This window comes from Ammospiza caudacuta, chromosome 4, assembly GCF_027887145.1.
Source record: "Ammospiza caudacuta isolate bAmmCau1 chromosome 4, bAmmCau1.pri, whole genome shotgun sequence".
In the NCBI taxonomy this organism is placed as follows: domain Eukaryota; kingdom Metazoa; phylum Chordata; class Aves; order Passeriformes; family Passerellidae; genus Ammospiza; species Ammospiza caudacuta.
In genome coordinates, this window is record NC_080596.1 from 14,338,009 (window position 1) to 14,361,882 (window position 23,874).

Here is a 23,874-nt window from a genome sequence, read left to right on the forward strand (position 1 = left end):
TAGTCAGAAGAAGTCCATTTATATCTGCATCTTAGAGATGGGAAATAGATTTAGTCATTCAGATGGGACTTTATCTCAATGTCAGCAGCAAATCAAAGCATTGCTGGTGTTATGAAGCACTGTGCTGCTAGAACCAGCTTTGTCATTGAAATACTGCCCATTAGTACTCCTGTGCCTTGGCAGATGAATTATGAACTGATGGAATTTGAATAACTGTCTGTCCCTTCTGCAAGAAAAGGTAATATTGCTCCTGCTTAGTATCGCCTCGGGCTTTGGTGCCAAAACATCACAGCAGAATTCAGTGTTGACTGGTAGCTAACAGTGAATTTAAAGTGCTGGCACAGCCATCCTGCCCAGCTTCCAGGCCTAGTTGCCCAAAGCATGTAAGAAGCAATCCACAAGAGATGGCACAAAGCTGAAGGATGGAGACTTTTTTAAATCCCTGTTTGTTTAGGACAGGAGGCAAAATGTGTTTGCAGAGAGGCTGCTGCAGGTGTAGAAGGCTCTGCTCCAGCAGGCATTCTGAAAGATCAATTACCTACACCAAAGCTGTTCTGCTGCCTTTGCTATCTGCTTGCTTATTACACACAAAGTGAATTAAAAAGAGCAGGGTTCTGTGTTCAATACCCTCTTCAAGTGAGCAATCTAACCCTTACAACCAGACATCCTTAAGCTGATCAGATGATGGGACAACATGAAATGCTTTTGGCTCTAAAAGGACACTTGGCTAATAATACTATGCTCAATTGAGAAAGCAAGTGAACTCATGTAAATATGATGCTATAAATGATGTAGGTTGCATTTCTTTTTGAGTTATCAGGAATTAATGGATTGATAGGTAAAACATCTGATATTGTTACTGAATTTATCATAATAAATGTTACTCTGCAATATTTTGCTCCTGCCTGTGAAGAATTAAAATACAAACACGTGATGCTAGGAGCATGTTATGACAGTGATATTATAAATGTTTGTACAGTTTGTCACCAATATTTGATGCCACTTGTAAAAACAGCACCTTAATATAATACATTATTACCATACCTTACGTAAGTGGTGATGTGCCTTTATCCACTGGTACAGAACACATACATTACTAATTATTCACCCTTTTCCACCCTCTTCCCATGGATGGGCTTGCAAAGACAGTATTAAAAATAGATACAGGGATAACACTCATGTGATAAACTATAAAGTCGTGGTTGAAGTGTATAGCTGTGTTAATTTCTCATTACTAAAAACATCGCTTATTTTCATGGATCCATTTCAGCAGATGCTTTTTCTTCTCATCATCTACCAGATGATAGACAAATGCAATAGACATTAATGCAATACCATGCAATAGACAAATATTTCTCTTTGCTCTCAAAAAAGATTCACAAGGCCCCATAACTGATATGATGTGATCTTGAATTTAGACTGTCTTCGGTTCTATCAGTATCATGTTTTCTGAAGTGTGTTACCTTGTAATCCTGTAGAGATGGGAAATGTATTTTATTATAAAGAAATCTTCCATCTATTGAATCAAAAGTAATACTTGCAGAATAACGCAAACACAGAATCAATTAGGTTGGAAAAGACCTCCAAGACTGAGACCAACTTTCACTAATCCCAACCTTGTGAACCAGACCATGGCACTAAGTGCCACACTTGTTTGTACTGTTTTACTTAACACCTCCGTGGGCGGTGAATCCGCCACCTCCCTGGGCAGCCCATTCCAATGTTTAACAACCCTTTCTGTGAAGGAATTTCTTCTGATGTCCAGCCTAAACCTTTCCTGGCACAGCTTGAGGCCATTTCCTCTCATCCTGTCACACCTGGCACAACCTGCTTTCTGGGAGCTGTAGAGAGTGATAAGGTCACCCCTGAGCCTCCTCCTCTCCTGCCTCTCCATTAAGAGATGGACTAGGAAACTTTGAAGACTTGATCCATTGAAATGACGACATCCTTCAGCACAGAAAACCTATTAATCATGCTGTTAATGCCAGACTATGTGCACTCTGAATCCCAAAGCATATGAATAAAACTAAGCCCCATAACTTTGTGGCTGTCAGGTTCAATATAAACTCAGGGGATGTTAAAATAGAAACCCTAGCAATCATTGTAAAATGGTTCTTCATGCGTTCCTGCGCGTGTGGCGCATACGAGATCATGTGGGAGGCGATCTGACGGCGCCCATTGAGAACAACCTGCACGGTGCTATCCATTACGGTCTCGCTCCTCCTCATTACCGCAGCCAGCCTCGAACCGGCGCTGCCCCCCTGGCAGCTCTCCCGCTGTGGAGCGCTGCTCTCTGTGCCAGGCAGGGCCAGTTCTCGCTGTCTCGGCATTCCCCGGCCTGTGTCACGGCGGGCCGCCGGACGGGAGGGACGGAAGGAGAGAAGGGAGGCTGGAGGGACGGGAGGCCGGAGGGACGAGGAGCCGGAGCCCCTCAGCCTGGCACGCCCGGCCCGGGTGGAGCCTCAGGGCCGCTCCCGCCCCGCCCCCAGCGCCGGCGGCCCTCGCGCGGCCGGATTGGCGGGGAGCGCTGCCAATCACGCCGCGGGGCGGGGCGGGGCTCGCGGCGGCCCCTTGGCGCTGAGGGGGCGCGCGGCTCCGGCCTCTGCCCGGGCCGATCCTGCCCCGGCGGCGCCTTTGCCGGCGGCCGCCCCGCTCCTTGTCGCTCTGTCCTGCCTCCCACCGCTAGCAGCCGGAGCCTCCTCCATGCGGGAGAAGAGGAGGAGGAGGAGGAGGTGGGAGCTGCTCGCCGGCCATCCCCGGCGCCCGGCAAGTCGGAGCCGACCCGCCGCCGCGCCGCTCCTGCCGCATCTGCCCGCGGCGCGGAGCCGGCCCTGAGCTCTGCTCGCCGCGCCGGCCCCGAGCCCCTCCTCATAGTCTTGCCCCCACCCTCCTCTTAGTCTTCCCAGACCCCTCCTCCTAGTCTTTCTCCTTTTTGTTTGTTGTTGTTGTTTTTTTTTTTTTTTTTCCTTTTTCTCCCCCTCCCCCTCTGGTTCTCACCCTGGCTGCGAGCAAAGCGTCTTCATGAGCGCAGAGGATGTCCGGAAAGCACTACAAGGGGCCTGAAGTCAGTTGTTGCATCAAATATTTCATCTTCGGCTTCAATGTCATTTTCTGGGTAAGTGGGGCCGGTTTCGTGTCTTCCTCTCCTTCCTCCTCCTCCTCCTCCCCGGCTGCCACCGCTGCGAGCTGGGCACGGCCAGGAGCGGCAGGGACGAGTGACAGCCCGGCCTGATGGCATTTTAGATTGGGCACGGGTGCGGGGCCAGGGCTGCCGCCGCCTCCGACCCGACCGCCCCGGTCAGCCCTTCCCCGGGCAAGTTGTGGTGCTGCATTCCTCCACCTCCCCAGGGTGCCGGTTCTCTTCCCTTCCGGCCCTCCTAATTGCTTTTGTTGTTAGTACGAAGCGGATTTCGTGCCTTCTTCCCACCTCGCCGTCTTTTCCTTTTTTCGTGTTCCCCCCTTCCTTCCCCCACCTCTGCTTTGTGGTGGGAGAGGAAGGGAGCAACCAGGCACCCAGGCCTGGAGAACGAATTGATCTGCATGCTTTCACGCTGCCATCCCTGTTCGATGCAAATAATAGAAAGAATCACAGCTCAGGTTTTCTGCACAGTGCTGTTTAATGATTTCACAATGATGAAGTTGTGTATGGCACAGGTTTATTATGATTAGTCGTTACCACATAGTAGCAGCAGCAATAATAGGATGGAGGAGGGGGGAAAGGATATTTCCACCTATACCTAAAGTGCAAGCCCCTAGGAGGCCTGTTTGGGCATTTGTTGGGATTCCTGGCTGCTCTGCTTGATCTGCCTGCACAGTATCTTGTTGCACCATTGCCCACCGGCTGTTGAGTAGGCAGAACTGTACAGTGAAATGTAACCTGCCTGTATCAGTACTTCTAGCACCTTCTCAGTGTGTTGGATTTGAAAGAGAAGCGGTTGTTTTTGGATGTTCATGCCAAATTTAATAACTAGGGGGGAAGGTGGGGTGAGGTGAGCATTCTCATACACGTATGAGTGGTGAGGTCTTCTCACTGCATAGAATGTTAAAGTCAGGTGAAGGCTCTTGCATGTACAATTCCCCTTTTTATATGAGGTATTCCACAGAGCAGTGAGAAACATGCACAAACCCAGCCTGACAGATTCACAGAATATACTGAGTTGGAAGGACCCATCAGGATCATCGAGTCCAGTTCTGGATCAAACCTAGATATGCTTTTGGATGTGTTTTTGAGGGCCTTTAGAAGCAGGTTGAATACATATTTGGTATAGTGGCTTGTTTGGACTAGAGAGGAGAATTGGGGAAAAAAGCCCGGACACCACTTTGAAGGTTATGGATGAAGGTAGGGAAGAACAGAGGACAGAAACCTTTTGGGCAGTTCTGGGCTTCTGTTTGTCCTTTTGGGGAAAACAGAGGTCAGTGGTTACATGGATAGCAGATATCCATAGCTGACCTCAGGTCTGTGTCCCTGGGAAATAAACATATCTGAAGAACATGTTTTGAAAGGATGGGAGTTTTGATGAAGTCCACTTTCATGCTGTATTACTTCTCTTAAACAAGAGGGTTTGCAGCCAGAGTGAAGCTGGCTGTGGCTTTATGGCAGTGTTTACTTGGCCCCAGACCGACCCCGGCAGATGAACGGTAGCGAGCTTTGTGGTATTTTTACCCTACAGAGCTGATGTGGTTGTACTCTTGGCTCAGGTTTCGGTGGTTGAGTTTGCCATGGTTCTTTGCCCTTGTCTGTTTCTTTGTTTTGGTTTTGCTCGGCATATGTTGCTGTGAGCACGGATATTTTTCAGCAGGGAGCAAGTAATGTGAGGAACACTTGTGTGCTGTGTCCTTGGATTGAGAGAGGGAGATTATGGTGGAATATATAGAAACATGTTAACTTGCTCTTTCAGACACTGTCAGTGTCTCAGAAGCTGTAAATCCTGTAATTTCCTTCATTGTATTCTCTGAAGGTGGATGTTTGGATGGTGCAAGTGGGGAAGTGGTTATGTTTGAGGCTTTCTGTAACCAGTGATTTCCTTAGTCCTGTGTTCCTGAGGCCGATGCAGTGTAGCTTCTGCATGATGGCAAGTGTGCCTGTGTTGTGTACTGAATGGGCCAAAGGCTTTCTACTGCTGGAATGCTGATCTGAGAGCCTGAAAAAATAGAATTGTGTATCACCCATTCTGCCAGTTGCTTGATGGGAGGCCCTTGCTTGCAGATTTCCTCTTCTGCAAAACGCTAATTGTCTCATTTGTGTTCCTGGCAAAACTTCTTGAAATTCATGAAGACCAAGCACTTTGAGAGTTTAGTCATTTCTTTAGAATATTGTAATCTCTTTATGAGAAAGCCTGCATTTATTACAACATCTCTCATGACTTGGAGTGAAAGCATAGGCAGATATTCTTGTTGAATACATGTTAATATTATTTTTACTGAAGTAATAGCAAACTTCTCAATGACTGGGCCAGAAAAGCTGTAAATGAAAATTGCAAATTCAGTTGGCTGTTTACAGAAAGTGCTAATCAAAAATAGCCACTAACGTAGCCATTGTAAATAGACTGAAATGGTGAAGAGATCATCATCCTAACCCCTGACACTTTCCAGGGTCTTGCAAACAGGGAGCACACCTTGTTAGGCCTTCTATCTGAGCGTTATTATATAGTGGTTTTAACACAACCTTTAAAAATGTTAATGTAAACAAAGAAAATACCTATGTTCTGCATCATAAAAACAATGGACTAAAAATAAAGAGAAGTGAGTTGGAAGAGTAATGATTTTGACAAGAAAATTGTCAGTGCTTTGAATAGCAGAATATTATAGATCTGCTGAAATTATGCAGGGAATGATTGTACTTGCTACTTAAACTGAAGTTATTACAAAGATCTGAGGCTTTAAATACCACAGAATAGGGGCAAAATAAATGGCCAGACCCTTTTGTCTCTTTTCTTTTGTGTTGGTCAGGTATTTAATGCCTTAAAAAACACATCAGAATTACGAGGATAATGAATATGGAAAAATTGCACTCCAGTGCTGTGTGTAGTTGTGACTAAAGGTGACAGGAGGTAGTTCTCAGGCTTGCAGCAGCCCAGGTGACATAGTCTTGCCTAAATGTGTGTTTCATACTGTCGTAGAAGACAATATTATCTGCTGAGTCCGTGCATAATTAATGTTCTAGATATATTTGCAGGCTTAATTTCTTGTGGCAATTCAGTGTTAAAGTTGGTAAATACTCTGGCTATGTTTGTTCAGAGGAGTTTATTTTATGGGACTGCTGTGCTGGTGAGGAAAAGGAAAGCTCACTGGGCAGTCACCGCAGTAATATTTAGGGACAGAGAGCTACCAGGCACAGATGCACCCAGATCTGAAGTTGGAAGGCGGTTGGAAGGCGCACACATATACACACGCGCGCACACGCACACATATACACACGCGCGCACACGCACACATATACACACGCGCGCACACGCACACATATACACACGCGCGCACGCGCACACATATACACACGCACGCACACGCACACATATACACACACGCGCACACGCACACATTTACACGCGCGCGCACACGCACACATTTACACGCGCGCGCACACGCACACATTTACACGCGCGCGCACACGCACACATATACACGCACCCGCGCGCACACGCACACATTTACACGCGCGCACACACGCACGCGCGCACACACGCACGCACACGTGTGTGCTCTGGCTCCGCTGCCGTGCTAAAGCACCATGTGCTCCGTGTGCCACCTTTCCTGGCCGGCAGCTGCTTCCTCAGGAGCCTTTCTGCTCTTGCCTCAGTAGAACATAAAGCTGGAGTATGAGGTGACAGAAACCTTTCCTGTCCTCAAAGCAGGCAAACAAACAATGCCTCCTTCCCCCTTCGGCTTCCATGCAGAATGATAACCAAAGTACGGTGCAAAAGGTCAAAGTAGGCCACCCTGCTTCACAAAAGGCAAGAAGTAGTTCCCTCTCTTTCCCCCTTACTTTGGGCAGACAGTTTTAGGCCGACTTTTAGTTCCAAGAGATGTTTTTAGGTGTTCTCTCTGCTTTTTTATGCTTGATGGAAACCATGGGATGTGTACTATTGTTAAGGTCTAACTTTCAATCCACACTTGATTCCACTCACCTTAGTCTAATTGAAAGATGTATAAAAAGCACTGACACCTCAGAAACTTTAGCTGGTGATTCACTCAAGTTTGAGCTATGCTGCAATTATGATGCATCAGCATATTGCGAATCATAACTTGTGTTTTAATTTGCTTGGCATCTGCTGTATTTGATGGCAACCATATGGGAATCTAGATAGTCTTCTGAATCACAGAAAGGTAGCAGAAAGAAAATAAGGTTATGTAAGTGTGTTACGGGAAAAATATTGGACAAGTGCACTGACCTTTAAAGGACAACCGATAGATTGCTTATTAAATTCTGTACATTGTTGGTAGTTTGTTTTTCAAAGGGAGAGAGGATAATTCTCTGATGTCAGCTGGTTTTCAGATATGCACAAGGAAGTTTTGATTTTATAATTTTTCCCTTGCCACAGTGTTTAAAAAAAACTCCAAACAAATCAATGTGAAACTTGTTCCTTGCAATTTTGAAATGCATTCTGTAGCATTTGATCTTCAAAAGTTTGCATTGGGAAGATGTCCTTGCAGTGGAAGTGGAAGCATTGTGTTCATTTCCCTCCCCTCCCCCTTTTACGATCAAATGACTTTTTTATGTTACTTCATAGCACAGATGAAGCATAGCTAAGCATTCCACCAGTGGTCTTGCCAGAAACAGAATAATTCTTGTTTTGGGCAAATATTCCACTGGTTTGTAACAGTGAAAGGCGGGGGTGTATATATTGATGAAATAGATGCATTATTGTGAGGTTGGCGTTCTTGAATTCCTCAGTGTCTCTTTCAGCAGATGCAGCCTCAGTCTTTCAAATGCATATAAAAATTTAGTAACTGCTGGCTTTGGGGGACTTGCTTCAGATCTGTAGAGGTCATTTGTAGAATAAAAATTTTCCTTGCCTTGTGTTCCCTCACAACTTTGTGGTAGGCTGTATCATTGGTAATATAAAAAGAAATAGCTGAGGAACTTGGGAGAAACTGTGCCTTTCTCTTAAATACTTGTTTTACCAGAATTGGGTGTTTATAAATGTGCTACTGTTTTAAGTTATTTGATGGTTTTAGTTTCTAAAAGATTGAAGAAGCATAACTAGAACTAGAGAAAACCCATTGTGATTAATTGTGTAACTTCTCCTGTTTGATGTCAATGAGCTTCAAGCGAATATTATTAAAACTATCACGTGCAGCTTATATACTTTCCTTCTGTGTAAAAGATGAATTTGGTAAATATATTTGCCAGTCTTTCACCTTGATGGAATTGTCACAGTACATTTTTTCTGGTGGCACATCTATCTCAAAGTATGAAGAGTCAATTTTGAATTTTCAGTGTGTCAGTCAAAGAAGAGCTGATCCATGTGAATGGCACCCAGAGCACACCCACAGAATACTTGTGCCAGTGAAACATCTTATGGATGTCTGTGGTGTGGCAGGCAGTGGTGACCACTGTGTGCCTGGGGTACAGGCCCAGAGGGGCATGTGTGTTTGCAGAGCAGGGCATCATCTCTCCAGAGCAAAGCCTGACCTACCTGTTCTCCTACACATGCACCCAAAATACTTTGAGGCTGCAGTCCTTCCGGTCTCTCACATGTGGTTCTCTGTGAATACAGATTTTCCCTGATTTCAGCAGTATTTTGTGCAGGTGTAAGGGGTGGTGTGGGTGGATGTCACTGTTGGCACAGGGCTCGGTGTGGCTGCTTCTGTAACATACACAGAGATCTAGAGCAGTTCAGCCTTCTCCGTGTGCTGGCATTTAAAAATGTCACTGGCACACTGAGCCTTGCAGTCAGGGGTGCTTGATTTGGTATCAAACTCTGACTCACTGTGATCTCATATAACCTCCAGATGGCCTGACTTGCAGAGATGCTAAAAACAGTCAGATCCCACTTCTATGGCTTTATAAACTAAATGAGGCTGTAGCAGTATTTATCTTAATACTCATCAGTCTCTACATCAGATCCTTCAGCTAATGTTTCAGCTTTCCAGTCACTTTCCTCTGGACAGCATTTAGAATAAGTATTTCATCACACACACAGGATCTTATGAATGAACTGTCAATTTTCCACAGAACTGGGAAAAATCAATATGCCTCTTCAAGGCCTTGAAAATCCCTCTGCTCCTAGTGAAGACTCTGTTGCATCAAGTCGTATTGAAAACCATTTCAAGCAATGTTCCTGATGTGTGGTGACAGAAGAACTTTTTTCCTTTTGCAGCAAAGCAAGGAAATATTATGAAAACACTTTATGTACCTATTCTGTACCTGTTGCCTCCTGGTTTTCCCTACAGCAAAACTTCTTACATGGAAAAACAACCAAAGAATTATAGGAACTTTTGCTTAAATGGCTTCTCTTTCTCCTCCTCAATAAGCAAGTAACATTATTTCTAAAAGTGTTTAGTTCTTCTTTGTGGTATTGAATTAAAAAAAACATTAAAAGAAGACTAGGTATCTTTAGATATGTACAATATTTTTGGTTCATAGAGGCTTCTGTTTTGCTTGCTTGATCAACATGATATTGATGAGTTATAACCTGAGTATGTCTGCTGTCATTACTCTGGTAGGCTGTTCTTAGAGGGCACTGAGTATAAGTGGTACTGCAAGGATGCTGGCAGGAACTTGGCCTGTGGGGTGTTTCCTGGTGTTTGTGGATTACACTTGATGAGAGTCCAGCCTAATTTTTGTTGATTTAGGGGCTAATCTTACATGACATGGAGCATTAGTTTGTGTCAGGATTTTCTCTGTGTCAAGAGGCAGGTTCTCTCAGTTGAGCTCTGGTGCCCCAAGCAAGGGAGCAGCAGCACTGTGTGTGGGATGTCACCCCAAGCAGATCCACCTGGTGCCTGTCATTTTGTCCAGGCCTGCACCACAGGTTGTCCCTGTTGGATACCTTTGCTTTGCTTTCCCATGTGGGGCGTATACTTACCCTTGTGAGGCTGGGTCTGTGTGCTTCTCTCTCACTGAACTGCATCTCTTCTGCTACCTTCTGTTTTCCAGTGTGCTGTGATTTAAAAATCTGGTGATTTAAAAAGCTTGAAGGGAGTTCCCTCCATGTGCTGTAAATGGGTTTTATGTAGGAGCGGACACACTGAGGAAAAGGGTTCCCAGATACTGACAAGGATTTTGTTGCTTAGTGCTGGGCTTCAATTAACTGTGTCACCTTGTGGAAGATGTCTCTGCAGTGCCATGTGATTGGAGTGCTTCACACTGGGGCACAGAATTTGGAAATGGTGACATTTCAAAGCCGTTGGTCCTCACAGGTAACGAGAAGGGTTGCCAAGTAACCCCGGGCACCTCTCAGCTCAGAGAAGTGTTGTACTGTGCGCAGAGCAAGAGTTTCAGATTTTTTCATTTTAATTTTTGACATTTAAAATATAAAACCAGACAGATTCCCTGTTACATGTAAAATACAGCATTTTGTAGAAATTGTCTTCCTGACTGCCAGTTCACATGGGTATATGTCTAAAGGAATATGTGTGAATTCAGTCAGTCCAACGTTAATTAAATCTATAATTAAAATAATTAAAAAAGAAGAGGTAAGACTTGTAAAATTAAAATTCCTATTTTCCAAGAAATTAGCCAATTAATTTCTTGATGAAAATTCATCCATCTGGCTTGTGAAGACTATAAAAAAATACAAATATAAAATGTAGAGGATTGCAATTAAAAATAACGAAGGTCCAGTTTTTAATGAATATTGCTTGATATCACAAGCATTCTCTTGTTTCTTTTTCATTCTGTGGCCATTAAGGGGGCATGTGAACTGCTGCCTAGCTCAATTTCTTTTTTCATCTCTGAATGCCTAGGAGGATGGGCACCTTTCAGGATTGTTTCCATGTGGGGCCTTGCAAATTGTGGTATCAAAATGAGAGCAGGGGGCGGCAGGCAGCTGAGGCTGGCACCCGGCTGCAGAGCCGAATGTGTCACTGCAGCTTCAGTGGACTGGCAGCAGTCAGTTACCAGATCTGGCTGAGAACTTTCCCTTCTGGGTCAGTTTCTATTGATTTGCTGTTTGGCTCCAAGAATGAAGTGTGGGAGGATGGTAGGACTGGCTTCTCCTTTCCCTGCATGGACCAACGCAAAGTGATTGTACAAGCATGGCCTGTTTCACCTCTACGCAAAGTGGTTTTGGAGTCTGGAGTGCACAGAGACGAAAGACATGGTGCTGGGGCATGAGTTACTCACTCCAGTGAGCACTGTCATGTAGATGCTGCCCCTCTGGTGCTCTTTGATCTTCACTGGTTTTGGGAGAGTTGTAGTGGTTATCTGTTTACTCCTGCTTGCTCAGTGATGTTAGAAAAACAAAAAGCAGCGATTGAATTCCAAGGTTATTGTAATGTGAACTTCATTTGAACTTAAGTGAACAGTTGCATCATTTACCTCTCTGATTTCTTTTCCTCCCCATAAATGTTATTCCAAACACTGTGCCACTCCCTCTAATAGTGCTAAACCTTCGTTGGAGTGGCCTGCTAGATGGGAAATGACCTCTCTAAGATAGTTTGTCATGATTATCCATTCCCAAGTAGTGTTCCTTTCTGGTGGCTTGTTACATACAAAAGGTTTGTATGCATTTAGTGCATTTATTTTACATATATATATATATATATATAACACTATGCATGCATATATATACACACACTCATAAATACATAATAAATACATACACAAAATAACACAGTACTTAAAAAAAGAATTCTGATTTGCTAGAGCAGAAGTTTATTAATTTATGTACCTAAAAGCAGGACTTGGGGAGGCTGGAAATCCATCTAACTGCTGTTGCATGCAGAGAAGGACTTTTGCTTCCTCTGACTGTGTTCTACTGCTCTGCTCCTGCTGGGAGCTCTGGCGTGGTCACAAGGAGTGTTCCCACCTCAGCTCTGTGGGGCTGGGTGTGGTTTGAAAACATTGCTTTCTTTTTGTATCCTTTGTTTTGAAGATAGGCAGAACCACTGCCTGGGTAGTCTGAAGGTTTGTGCTGATATTTGAATCAGTTTTATTCTGCAGAAACTTTTTTTCTGCAGATAAGTGTGTGTTTGACTTAGGAATGTGAGGCAATTACATTTTTACATGGTTTATATCCTTGTTGGCTTCTGCTTTCCTACATTTTTCCTAAACCACTCTCAAACCTGTGGGAGAGGAAGCAGCTCCCGAGTGGATGCAGCTATTAACTTTGCATGTTAAAGAAAATCAGTTCAAATCCTGATGAGACTGACACCCAAGGGTTTGTGCCACTGTGGCAGGTGAATGAGTTGTGACTCCCATTTGGCCATTTTAGTTGCTTTGAATACTCTTCTCTGCCCCATAGATTCATGATCCTATCAGCTGTCCTGCAGTGGGGCTGACTTCTGACAGAGGGAAAAGGGCAGCTGTGAGGTGCAGTAGCTTTTATTCTTCAACTTTCCCATCCCAGAAATAGGGTTCTGTGTAGGATTTCTAGTGAGCTCTCTATCATGTGGTATTTCATATATTGTTTTGGATGTCATGCCTTTTAAATGACAGTGATGAAGTACTCCACTTACTTGTGGTTTTCATGTCAATAGCAGCTCACTACTGCCTAGAGAATTTACCATGCTGCTTGTAAATATCCTATTTTTGTTGGTTTTGCCCTCCTTTCAGTTTGTGCTCTACTCCAGCTTGCAGAGGCTGTTCTCTCTGTTCCATTCTCTGAGGAAGCCCTTTCTCTGGCTCTCTGGGTATCTCTGTATGTTCTTACACCTGGAGTAGGAAGCTCACAGGAGCCTCTGTCACTGTCATGCTGCGAGAGGAGAGGTAGTTTGTGGACTCTTTTACTGGAGTCCAGTCACATGACTGCAGGAAAGGGGGAAGAAGTAAAACCCAACACTGGCTGGTTTTCGTACCGTTTTATAAGGTTCTTGTTCCTATTTGACCTTTCTTCCATAAACATGTGCGCCCCTTTCAGGGTAATGTGCAAGCATCTCCTTGTGAAACAGCAAGCCTCATGTTGGTGCAAGACCTCCCAAACAATGCCTGTGGGAGATAATCCTTCTTTAGTTCCTGTGTCAAACTCTGAGTCTGGTGAATATCAGAGCTGTGCACACCGTTCTGCCTCTGATGTGAAGAATTTCACATTTTGTAACAATTCATAAAAAATTGCTGCAGGACTGAGTCACGTAGAATCAAGCAAGGTAGAATGGATGAGGCTCTTTTAGAGATTGGCATGATCATAGAGATTTGAGGGATGTGCTATGTCTCCTGTGTGCACCACATGGAAGGCCTGGTGCTGTTGAAGCACAGGGTCTCAATGATGTTTTGAGGCTGAAGTACAGGACTGAAATTTAAATAGGCCTGTCATTGTAGCTGCTGTATGAGTTAGAAACATACTATAAAGTCCTGAGCACTTTATGCTGAGAGCTGGTGGGACTCCTTTTTTGTATCTTTGGTGATGTATCAGAACTCCAGTGAGTATTGCTATTTAAATCCTTGTAGTGTACTAGGATCAGATTTTCGTTTGTGCTAAAAGGCTGCCTTGTTCCTATCTGCAACTGTAATGTGTCCTTAAAGTGACTGCAGATGATATTTGTGGGGCAGGGTAGAATACTTTTGGTGTAGCTGTGTTGTCAAAATTGTTCAAGTGAGCAGTATTAGATTTCTGGCTTGAGGAGTTTGAAGGACTTTATAAGATGGAAGGATGGACTTTGCATTGTGGGATGTGATTGGACTTATGTATTAAATGATAGTGAGAAGAGAAACCTGTAATTTTTCCCAGAGCAAGGAGGAATGGAATACCTATATGTGTTCATAAAGCAGAAGGTGTTTAAGAAGGTAAGCTTATAAAAGTTAAAGGATAGTAATTTTTTGTCTGAAAAAAGACCTGCCTTTGTTTTTTTTTTTTTTCCATCTCCATCTTTCTTTCTGGGAAGATACTTTTCTGCAGTTATTGTTATCAAAGGGCCCCTCTTGGCATTGTTTCACTTGGTTTTGTTAGTAGAACTTTAGTTCAAAAACTTTCTACCTTGGAAAAAAGCAAACACAAAAGCAAACCAAAACAAACATCCATAAAGTAGTTTCAGAATTCACAGAAAACAAACTGTGGATCAATTATTCAGTGCCTTCCCTCTCCCTCGCCCACTTCCTGATGTGTTATTAATTTTGCATGAGCCCCTGCTTAGCCCTTCATGCATTAGAGTGTAGAGCACAAAGCTTTCAGCGCTGTAAATGACTGGGCACTTACTACGGCTCTGCATAAGAGCAGATCCTGTTGACTTCAGTGGGAATCACTTGTTGGCAGCTGCATAATTGCTTTTCAAACAATGTAGGTTTTTTTAAAAAAAAAGCAAACAAAAAAAGGGAGGATGTGTGAGAAAGCCCAAAGAGGTTCCCCAAACAAAACACTGAAAAGTCATTCAAAGGAGCTGGAGCAATTACTTCAGTTGCCTAAGTAGTTAAGACCTGGCAAAAAGGGTGACAGAGTGATCTAACCAAAAACTCTGGCAGAGAACAGTCGAGCGTACAGGGAGTATTCCTGCTCATTTGTGTTTCAGAGTAAGGGTTTTCCTGGCCATCCATTACCTGGTAACTCCCCTGCAGCAACAGGAGCTCTGTGAGACTCTCATCCTTGGAGCAGTGAGAGAACTCAGCTGATGAAGGACGCAGAGTTCATCCTCAGCGCGCAGTTGTGACTGCGTTCTCTCTAATTGCACTGTGGTGGTGTGCTTGTATGAAATAGCTTTACATGTGCTGAAATATGTGCAGAAAACACAGCCTTGCTACCAGTCTGGGCAGCAAGTTGGTCACTACTGTCATTTTTTTAAAGCAGTGATTCCTAGCACTTCACTGAGTACCGAGTCCTGCTTTTGCCCGGCATGTACACAATAACAGCAACTTAATGGTACATCTGTGTCCCAGGGAACTGCTAATGCCAAGCTCTGAAGCACCACTACTGATGTGCTCTACCAGCAGCCACATAAGAAATCCCCACATTTTATTAGTGGCATCTGAACTTTAACAACAGCTTAGGCTAAAGATAATGGCCTCTGTATGAAATATGTTCTATTCCTGCTGATGCTGTCTTATCAAGTAAGCTAGTGTGTTGGACAGAAGAATTTCTGTAAACAAAGCATTAAAGGTGTGTATATAAATCATGCCTGAAAATCAATTTACAGCTGAATGGGGATTGAACATCCAGGTCTAGTTTTGTTTATGCTTTGGTGATTGATAGACAAAACGTAAAAACAGACTAAGTGCAGAACTTGATGAGTATTGCATTCATTTCCTGCTATTGGATTGTTTCAGCACTTTGTGGTAAAGCAGTATGAGTGGGTAGTTACAGTTTGTGCTAGTACCAATGGTTTCAGTACTGTTAAAAGTAAACAAGAGCCACCTTTCTTTTTGCCCTTTTGGAAGGCTTTAAAGAAATGTGAAACTGATTCTTACTGATGGTTTAGGGGAAAAATAAAAGGTCAAGGTAAACAGTCCCTAATTTTAGATTCATCATACCAACCAAGTGAGATGAAGAATTTTGAGCTATTGCACTGAATCCTTAGTCTGCTACATTGTCACATACCTTTATGTGAAACATTAACCTCCAGAGCCAAAAATTGCTCCAAGGTTTTGGAGGAGAGTGCTGAGCCTTGCTTTTTGACCAGATTCAGTGTAATGGAGTTCCCTAGGGGAAAGAATCTTGCTGTTATTTTTCCCTGTGGTGTGTGAAGAAACAATATATCAGTGCATCTACAGTTCTTATTAAACAGGTCAAAGTGTTAATGATATAGAAGTGGGGAAAAAAAGTTTCTTTAAAGATCCTGTAATCTGGATTTCTGTTGCCTTTATGTGGATTAACAATTTACCTAGAACATGTTTGTTTGTTTGTTTTAAAATCTGTTTGGCTATGTTTGTATGGTGTGAAAGATGTGATAAAAGGACATTTTTGAATAATCTTTAATTTCTGCCTGGGTGGCATACAGTTCAAAGGTAGCTTGGAGTTTGGGTGGTTTTGTCCCAGAGGGCATTTGAAGATGGTGTCCTTGCCAGCTAAGGCAGCTTAAAGCCTGTGTAAGGAATGGCTTCAGGGCCCGACCAGGAGGCTGGTGAAGAGTGATATGGGAAGAGAGCAACTTCCCTTGGGGAGGAGGTAACTGGGACAACCATTCTGCTACTGAAACACCAGACTGCTTTACCTGCCTTGACTGGAAGCCATGTAGGGTTTTTTTGTGAGTGGTGCCCATGTCAAACACCAATCCTGCAATTAGTATTTGGCATAATTAGTAATTTCTATGGTCAGACCCAACCTGAAAAAAACTGCCTACTGTACACCGAGCAATGTCCCTTGGGAATATTTCATATTAATTAACTCAAGTCTCTGGACACATTGTCATTTCCATATTGTTTTCAAAGTCTGATACCTTTGATCAACCCCAGGCTGAGTTAGGAAAGCCTAAGGTATGAAAGGAATGTTGAAATCTGCAGAGCTACAGTTACTGCAGAAGTTATGGAAATGAAACCATTAATACTGGCCTGGTATGACCCAGTAGGAGTTTGTCTGGAATGGTGTTTCTGCTGCACTTTGCTTTGAAGGGTGATAAAGATGAGGGTTTTTTTCTTGAACTTTTGAGATGAATCTGTCTAGTGAAAATTTTCTTTCTGGCTTAACCTGAGATTATGCCAGCAGTTTGTACTTCATGGTCTGTAAAATGTTGCAAAATTTCAAAAGGCATTCTCAGTGTTCACACTGAGACTAGGGTGAGGTTTATGTGTTTGTGGTTTGTACAATGTTCCTAACAAATTATAATTATATCATCAGTAAAGTAACTGGAAGCAGAAGGAGTAAATCCTTCTAAGTTTCAAAGGTTAGTATTGGAAGTAATTTTGTGAGCTAATTAAATGTAACTCTGAAATTTTCAAGAAATTGTTACTTTAATGAAAATATATAGCATTAAAGCATTGTTTTAAATCCAGACACATTCACTATTAACCAGTTCCCTTAATATGGGTATTTTGCATTTAAAATAAAAGGGAATGTTCTTGGATTTGGATAGGACTCAAGAATGAAAACTTGCACGGGGCTAGACAGAAAGTTTTGAAGCTTTTGTGATTGATGTGCTGTGAGGTGTTCTAGTTTTTTCTCTCTGACATCCAATATAATGCTTGGTTGAAGCATTTCCTCATATAGAAAATAATAAAATAAGGTGTCACTGCCAAGGAGGACCTCAACCTTTTTAGATATGTAGCTAACAGGCCATACCTGTGATCATGCTGGACCAGGCAATAGGTCTGTTGCAGGTAAATATCCTCAGAAAGTCGCCAGTGGTAGAGAGCTGGTGAGAAGTGTAAGAAACAAGGCAAGTACATAGTGATAAATCTTAGGGAATATGCTCTGAATCCCCAGCCTTTCAGATCCAGAATTAGTATCTTTGTACTTGCTATCACTATATGATTTTTTTCTTTGTGAATTTATCTGGTTGATCATTGAATATCCAATTTTTTGAAGTGAGTGACATCTAGTACTTTTTTTCCATTAGTACTGGCTTACTTTGGGAGAGGTGGAGTTCCAACAGGCATCTAATAAAGCATTCTGCAGCCTGGAGTCAATTAACTTTCATGTTCATCTGCTTAGCTTCTGGGAAACCACAATGAAAATTCTGCATCTGAAGAATGTAGCTTAAAACACCTTTTATCTGCTCCCTGCTGTACCATGCCCCTGGCTTTTCCAATAATACCACTAAGAAACAAATTTTGGGCACCTTCCTTTTCAGTGGTTCGGGCGGTTGAATTACAAATGTAGGAGGCGTGTAAAGTCAAGTGAGTGTACCAGTCCAAGGCAACTACAGCTGGATGTCACAGATGAAAAAGCTTGCTGCTGGGAAGAGGAGCTTGAAGTTTCCAGATGGTGACCTAGTTGGATCTCCACACAGCTCCTCCAGTTACAATGAAATAACCATCTTCAGCCCAGGTCATGTAGAACAGTAAGACATACAGTTGGCAGTTTTTTATGTAGCATTGCAATTCTTTGCAGTTCTGTCCTTTTTCATCCTCTCTTTCCTGTGTTTCACAAAAGGAAAATGCATGCAAGCCTAAACTCCCAGAATTCTTATTTAATATTGCCATTGATTACAGTGCATTCATATTAAGTAAGAAAATGGTGTACAAAAAATGAGAATTCTGTCATGGGCAGGTGAATCTGAAGGGTGTTCTCAGGCAGACCAGTGATGCCTTCCTGTGATTACTATTTCGGAAGATTCCAGTAATTGTAACATAAAAGGTCAAATGTAGCACGTAGCTGTTATTTTGGAGGGAAAGGTGTAAAGTTCCTTTCTTGTCTGGGCCCCAAGAAAGCTCCTAAGCAAATGTGTGGGTTGTGGGCTGTGCTGCCTAGGCTGTCTGTGAAGCAGAGATCAGTGTTGTGCTGAGAGTAGAACCTGAGCACAGGTTGCAAAAGGTAAATCAGTGGCAAGGTAGGAGAGTGGAGTCATTGGTGCTAAGTATGACATCTGGAAGGTTGTGTTGTAGCCCAAGAAAACTTGTTAATCAAGGCAAGTTTATAAGAGTCATCTTACTGTATATGACAGCATTGGATATCTGATAAATGAAATCTCTTTTTTATTTGCATAGTAGTCTTGGGAAGGAGGGAGGACTGTGTTGTGGATGACAACTAGTATTGACTGGCTGATGGAGAGAAAGGCAACATAAACCTGATGGCAAGATCAGATCCCTTAAAGCTAGGTGACCATAAAGAAACTGCCTTCAGATTTCAGCTAGTTTACCAGGCTTGAGAATAAGAAAAAAAAATAGCTTACAGAGTTCTAAGACTTTTTGTTTTACTTAAAAATAATAAACGAGTACTTCTGAATGCCTTTGTAAATTCTTATTCCCAGAGCTCAGGTCCATGATGTGATCTCCTTGGGAACTGGATTTCCAAGAAAAGAACTTAGTTTAGTTGCTGTAGGAAAGCTAAAAAAAAAAAAAGGAAAAGCCCTGAGAAAACAATTTGGCAGTTGTTCGTCGTGAGATCTGTTTTATTTGCTGCATGGGGATCTGTTTTGGAAATACTTCAATGAAAAGTTGGACAATGGAACAAAACACTTCAAGGCTTAGCATTTAAACATGTACTACTTTGGTTGGTTGTTTTGGTTTTCTTAAATTTTTAGGTGTGTGGTTTTGTGTGTTTTTTTGGGGGGGCTGGGTGGTTTTGGGGTTTTGTGAAGTACTTGGATTAATTCCTTTTTTCTTGGTAGCAACCAAGAGTTGTTCTCTCTCTGCCCCATCCTTGTTGCTCACTGTACAGTTGTGTTCTGCATGGTGCCTTGATCTTGCATGTGGTAGATTCTACTGTATGAGAAATAAACCCATCTTGCAAATTGACTTTAATGCTATAGGCTAGCTCTACTTCCAGAAGTGTAATTGCTAGAAAGCTGGATATTTCTAGCATTAATAAAATTGAGTGTGGGCAGTGTTTGTTAGCACATTTACTTTTATATATGTACACACAGGTATGCTTGCATGTGTGTATATGTATATATTTTAACTCTTTTTCCTTGTTCTGTTTTTTCACTTCTGCTCCATGCCAATACTGCCGAATCTCGTGTAAGAGGACAGCTTTTGCTCTTGCCAGCCAGAATCTGTTTTTGCAGTGAGGGGTCCCTGCTGGGGAAGCCTTTCTTTTCCTGCTCTTTCTTCTCTCCACAGGGTAGCAGGCATAAGGACTGCCCTCCTGTCTGCTCTGCTGACAGCCGCGTCTTCTCTGCTCCGACTGCAGCAGCTGCTGCTCCTCAGCCTGACTGAGAGAGCATAAATTAAAATACAAAGGTCTCCTGTGGCCACTCTTGGCTGGCAGTGCAATGGCAGATCAGACCTTCCTACATCATCTTCACTTGACTTTCTTCTTTTTCTCAAGAATTTCCTCTGCATTTGTCTCAGTCACAGTCTTTTGCCACTGAGCTGAATAGAAGCAGCAATCCAGTAACTCTAAATGTTTTATGTACTTGTGTCACTGGAGCAGTTCACAGAGTAAAGAATCAGCGATGTGGGTTTCACCAAAAGCTCGAGTCTTTCTGCTTTTCATACTGCCTGGAAGAGATGGACTATTTGTGTGCTTTTCATTGCTGCTGAAGATCCAGGGCTAATTCCTGTTCTCATCTCCCCATGAAGTCAGTGGGAGTGTTAGGAACAGCAGAACCATTGTGCTGCCATTGTGTGTGTGTGACCGAGGGCACAGCAGTGAACAGAAAACACCACAAGTGTTTTCTCAAGTGGGCTTTTGTTGTTCTGGAACCTGGTGTCTTACAGTGCTCATACTGGGGGTCTCAACCCCAGAGCGTGGAGAGGGGGCTACTTAGTGATGGCATGGAAGCTATGCCACAAAACTGGCTGTGTGGAATTCCTGACCCAACTCTGGGTTTTTCAGTTTTTTTGTGAGGGAGCTGTTTTGGGCTGTTTTGTGTTTGCCCTGTGCTTGTCTGACATAGCAGATGTTTTTTGGCTCTGTGTGCTTGAGTATGAGGGTCGTTCCTTGGAATGCCATGTTAAAGTTGCATCCTCTTGTGTTGTAGCTTCTGTCATGTTGGATTTGTCTTCAGGGCATTGTCAGGATTGGAAGGCAGCCCTAAGGAAAAGCATTTTAGTAAGTGATTAATTTTCAGTCCCTGAAAATCATGTAAGAAATGAAAACCTGCTCTTTTTTATTTCCTTTTGTATAATTGTCAGCTAGTCCTCAATGCAAGTTTGTTCAGATCCTCTGCTTATTTTATCCACTGCTCTCTGGATTATGGATGTGGAGATTCTCCATGATTTGTGTAATGACTCAATTTTGTTTTTAATGTAGATATGTTTTGGCTTTAAATGCAAGGCTCTGCAACAATGATTGTTAGAGCATGAATACTGTTTTGTCATACTTAATAATACTCCGTGCTGTGAAAGCCTAAAAACAAAACATGCCTAAGCTTAGAACTTTTTTATCCATAGTTGTGTTACATATAAAATGTCTTGATTTCTGCAGTTGACTTCATGGGTTTGGAGGGAGGGAACTGTTCCTTTTATCATGCTGATTAGGCAAGTGAAAGCTGCCGTGGTGGTGGGGCAAGGGGACAGCATTGTGTGAGTGAACTGTTAAATGAAAGCAAAATGCACAGGTGATGAAAAATGTGTGTCCTTTTTCTTCAGTGAGTTCCATGCTAGTAGCAGGTGCAGCTGAAGCGCTGGCATCCTGTATTTCCATGTCACACAGAGCAGGGACAGCGAGTGGCTGTGCGGCCACTCCCACGCAGTGGCAGAGCACTTGTGTAGCTGTCAGTAACTCTGCCCTGTAACTCCACCCCAGCTGGTACAAGCAGTAGTGGGTCTGAACTTGCCAGCCAGGGCTTGCATTGAGTAAACTGGGCTCTGTTAGCTGCTCTCCTGGGGAGCTGCTGTAACTGCAGGTTGACTCTTCGTTTCTTTTTTTTTTTCTTTTTCCTCCTTTTTATCTTAGACAGTGAGCTTTTTCAGGGGGAGAATGAGAAGTATTCTGTGTGTTGATTTGTTCTTTGTCTGCTTAATTCTGATCAGTTCAAGAATATTTTGGTACAAAGAGTCCAGGGTGTGATGAGATTACCCAAGAAGTTTGCTAAGGACGTGAAGTTTATTGCAGGAATTGTACTGTTGCTATCAACTGATGGTGCTCACTTTTTTTTTGGGTGTGAATTGGTGTCATCCTTGAATACATTTTTGTGAATCACTGTCACTTGACTTGCTTATGGATTCAGAAGATCGATCTTTGTGTAAAGCTGCTCCTGTCCTTTCCTGGCTGATTAAATAAATAACATTTTTTTCTGAACTTCTGGCATATCTTTGTGTTTGTGTTATCCTCTGTAGGGGAGGAAGAGAACTGAGAAACAGATCTACATCTGCTTCTTATTTAATCCCATAACTAAAAAATGGACATGAAGAGTTCATGAGGGCACTTTTGATGTTAGTGCTGCTCTCTTCTGCAGGCAGGAAAATCAGCAAATGGGAGCAGTAGCTGAAGTACTTGGTAGACTGTAATTGTCTGCTATTGCACTGTGATTTGCAAAGATTGTAGAAGCAATATAAGTAGCATCAGCGGTGATTTCTTTTTTTCAGGCTTTGTTCTTTCCACCCTCAGTTATAACCAGTGCCCTTTAATTACAGCTCCCTGTCTAATAGGAGCTGAAGAAGGTCAGTGTCAGAGAGGGAGGGTGGAGCTACTGTGTGGAATTCATTGGCCTGGCACTGGTGTGATTCAGCTGACTGCTTTTATGCTTGCATGGCCCTTTCACAACATAGGATACTTTGTTCATTTGTTAGTATTGCACTGGGTGTTTGCAATGCTTTCAAACAGGCTGATCATGAGACGTTGAGTTTTTTGACACTTGGTTGGGGTTGACTGTCCTGGCCTACCTACTCCTGTGGGTACTGTAATAATATAAATAACTGTGCTTCTTGTTCTGACCCATATATTATTGAAAGTCATTTTAAGTGTAACAGTGAAGAACACATTAGTAAGAAAGAATGAGGCATGCAGCTGTTGGGTTGTTTTCTTTTTTTGACACTGACCTGCTTAATCTTCCCAGGACCTTCTATTTTTTCATGCCAACTTGGGAAACAACTGCTGATAGATTGTTTACCTTGAGGACATTGAAAAGTATTGTTCAAAAGGGTAGTTTGTTCTGTTCTGTTTCCTCTACTTCCTACAGCAGTGAGGCTTGGTCTGGTTTCTGTGTTAAGAAGCCAATTACTCTGGGTGGGTCTCTCTTATAGGCTATAGACAAACAGTGAAAAGTTGCCCAGGATTTGGTAAGGTTTAGGACTGAAACAATAGGCTTTGGTTTGGTGTGGCGTGCTGTTGTCAGTGCTTTGGTCAGAATTGAGTAGGCTGTGCAGAGAGCTGGCTAGTTACAATACTCTTGCATTAAGAATATTTTTTTGGCATTAAAACAACATGTATGTTCATGCTATAGGTAAAGTCCTTTCTTGCTAATCTTGCTTTTGTTCCTAAAAGGCACTGTACTTCAGCAGTCCCTGTGGAAAAAGTGATCATTTAGTTTGGAGCAGTTACTGAAAAACTAATCCTGTACTCCAGAATATAATGAGTTGTGGATTCTTTGCTCCATTGAGTGAAATATGACTGGTGTGACTGATCTACTTTATTTGCATATTTAACATACTGGGTACTTTTTGTTAGTGGGGTTGGGGTTTTTTTTTGGCTTGTTTCCTAGGAAACAAATGCCCTGGTATACCAGAGAACAGCTATTGTATGGAGACTGCTGACTGTCTGAGCATTGTTCTCTTGTAGGTGGAAGGCTTTAAAGAGGAAAGAGCTGGAGTTTTCAAATACATCTTTATTAACCAAAATAGCACATGGATGTGTTTCAGACTGCTGTGCAACTCTTCAATATATTTGTGTTTTTCTCAGTAGGAGTATCTCTGTTGTAATGGCTTATCTAGTAAAAGTGCTGTATATGTTCCCATTGAAGGCATACCAAAAGAAACTGAATGAAGGCACACCAAAAGAAACTGAATGAGTAACTAATAAATGGTTGTTCTTGTCATCCTTGCTGTAGGCACGTATTTCTAAAAGTGTTTTATTTTGAATTATCTGGAATGGAAACAGTAATGCAGAATTTGGCATAGACTTCAGGAAATAGTATTTTGTTACTGGAGTAGGTAAAGAGAGGGGTGGGAAACCTTTTAATTGTAAAAATTGTCTCAAGTTTGTTCTGCTGCTGACTTTTTTATTTTTAGCCCAATGTTCATTGTTGCAACATTAAAAAAATAGGTATGATTGTTGCAATGTTGAATTGGAGCTGTGATGGTGGAGT

At 42.7% G+C, this 23,874-nt stretch overlaps 1 protein-coding gene across 1 annotated transcript in view; it reads left to right on the forward strand.

The window, feature by feature from the left end:
* Window positions 1–2,619: 2,619 nt before the first annotated feature.
* Window positions 2,620–23,874, forward strand: part of TSPAN5 (tetraspanin 5) — an 80,639-nt gene continuing 59,384 nt past the window's right edge. The window contains exon 1 of the mRNA XM_058803427.1: window positions 2,620–3,115. Coding sequence (XP_058659410.1) covers window positions 3,035–3,115 — 81 coding nt within the window. The 5' untranslated portion in view covers window positions 2,620–3,034. The remainder of the gene's footprint in view (window positions 3,116–23,874) is intronic.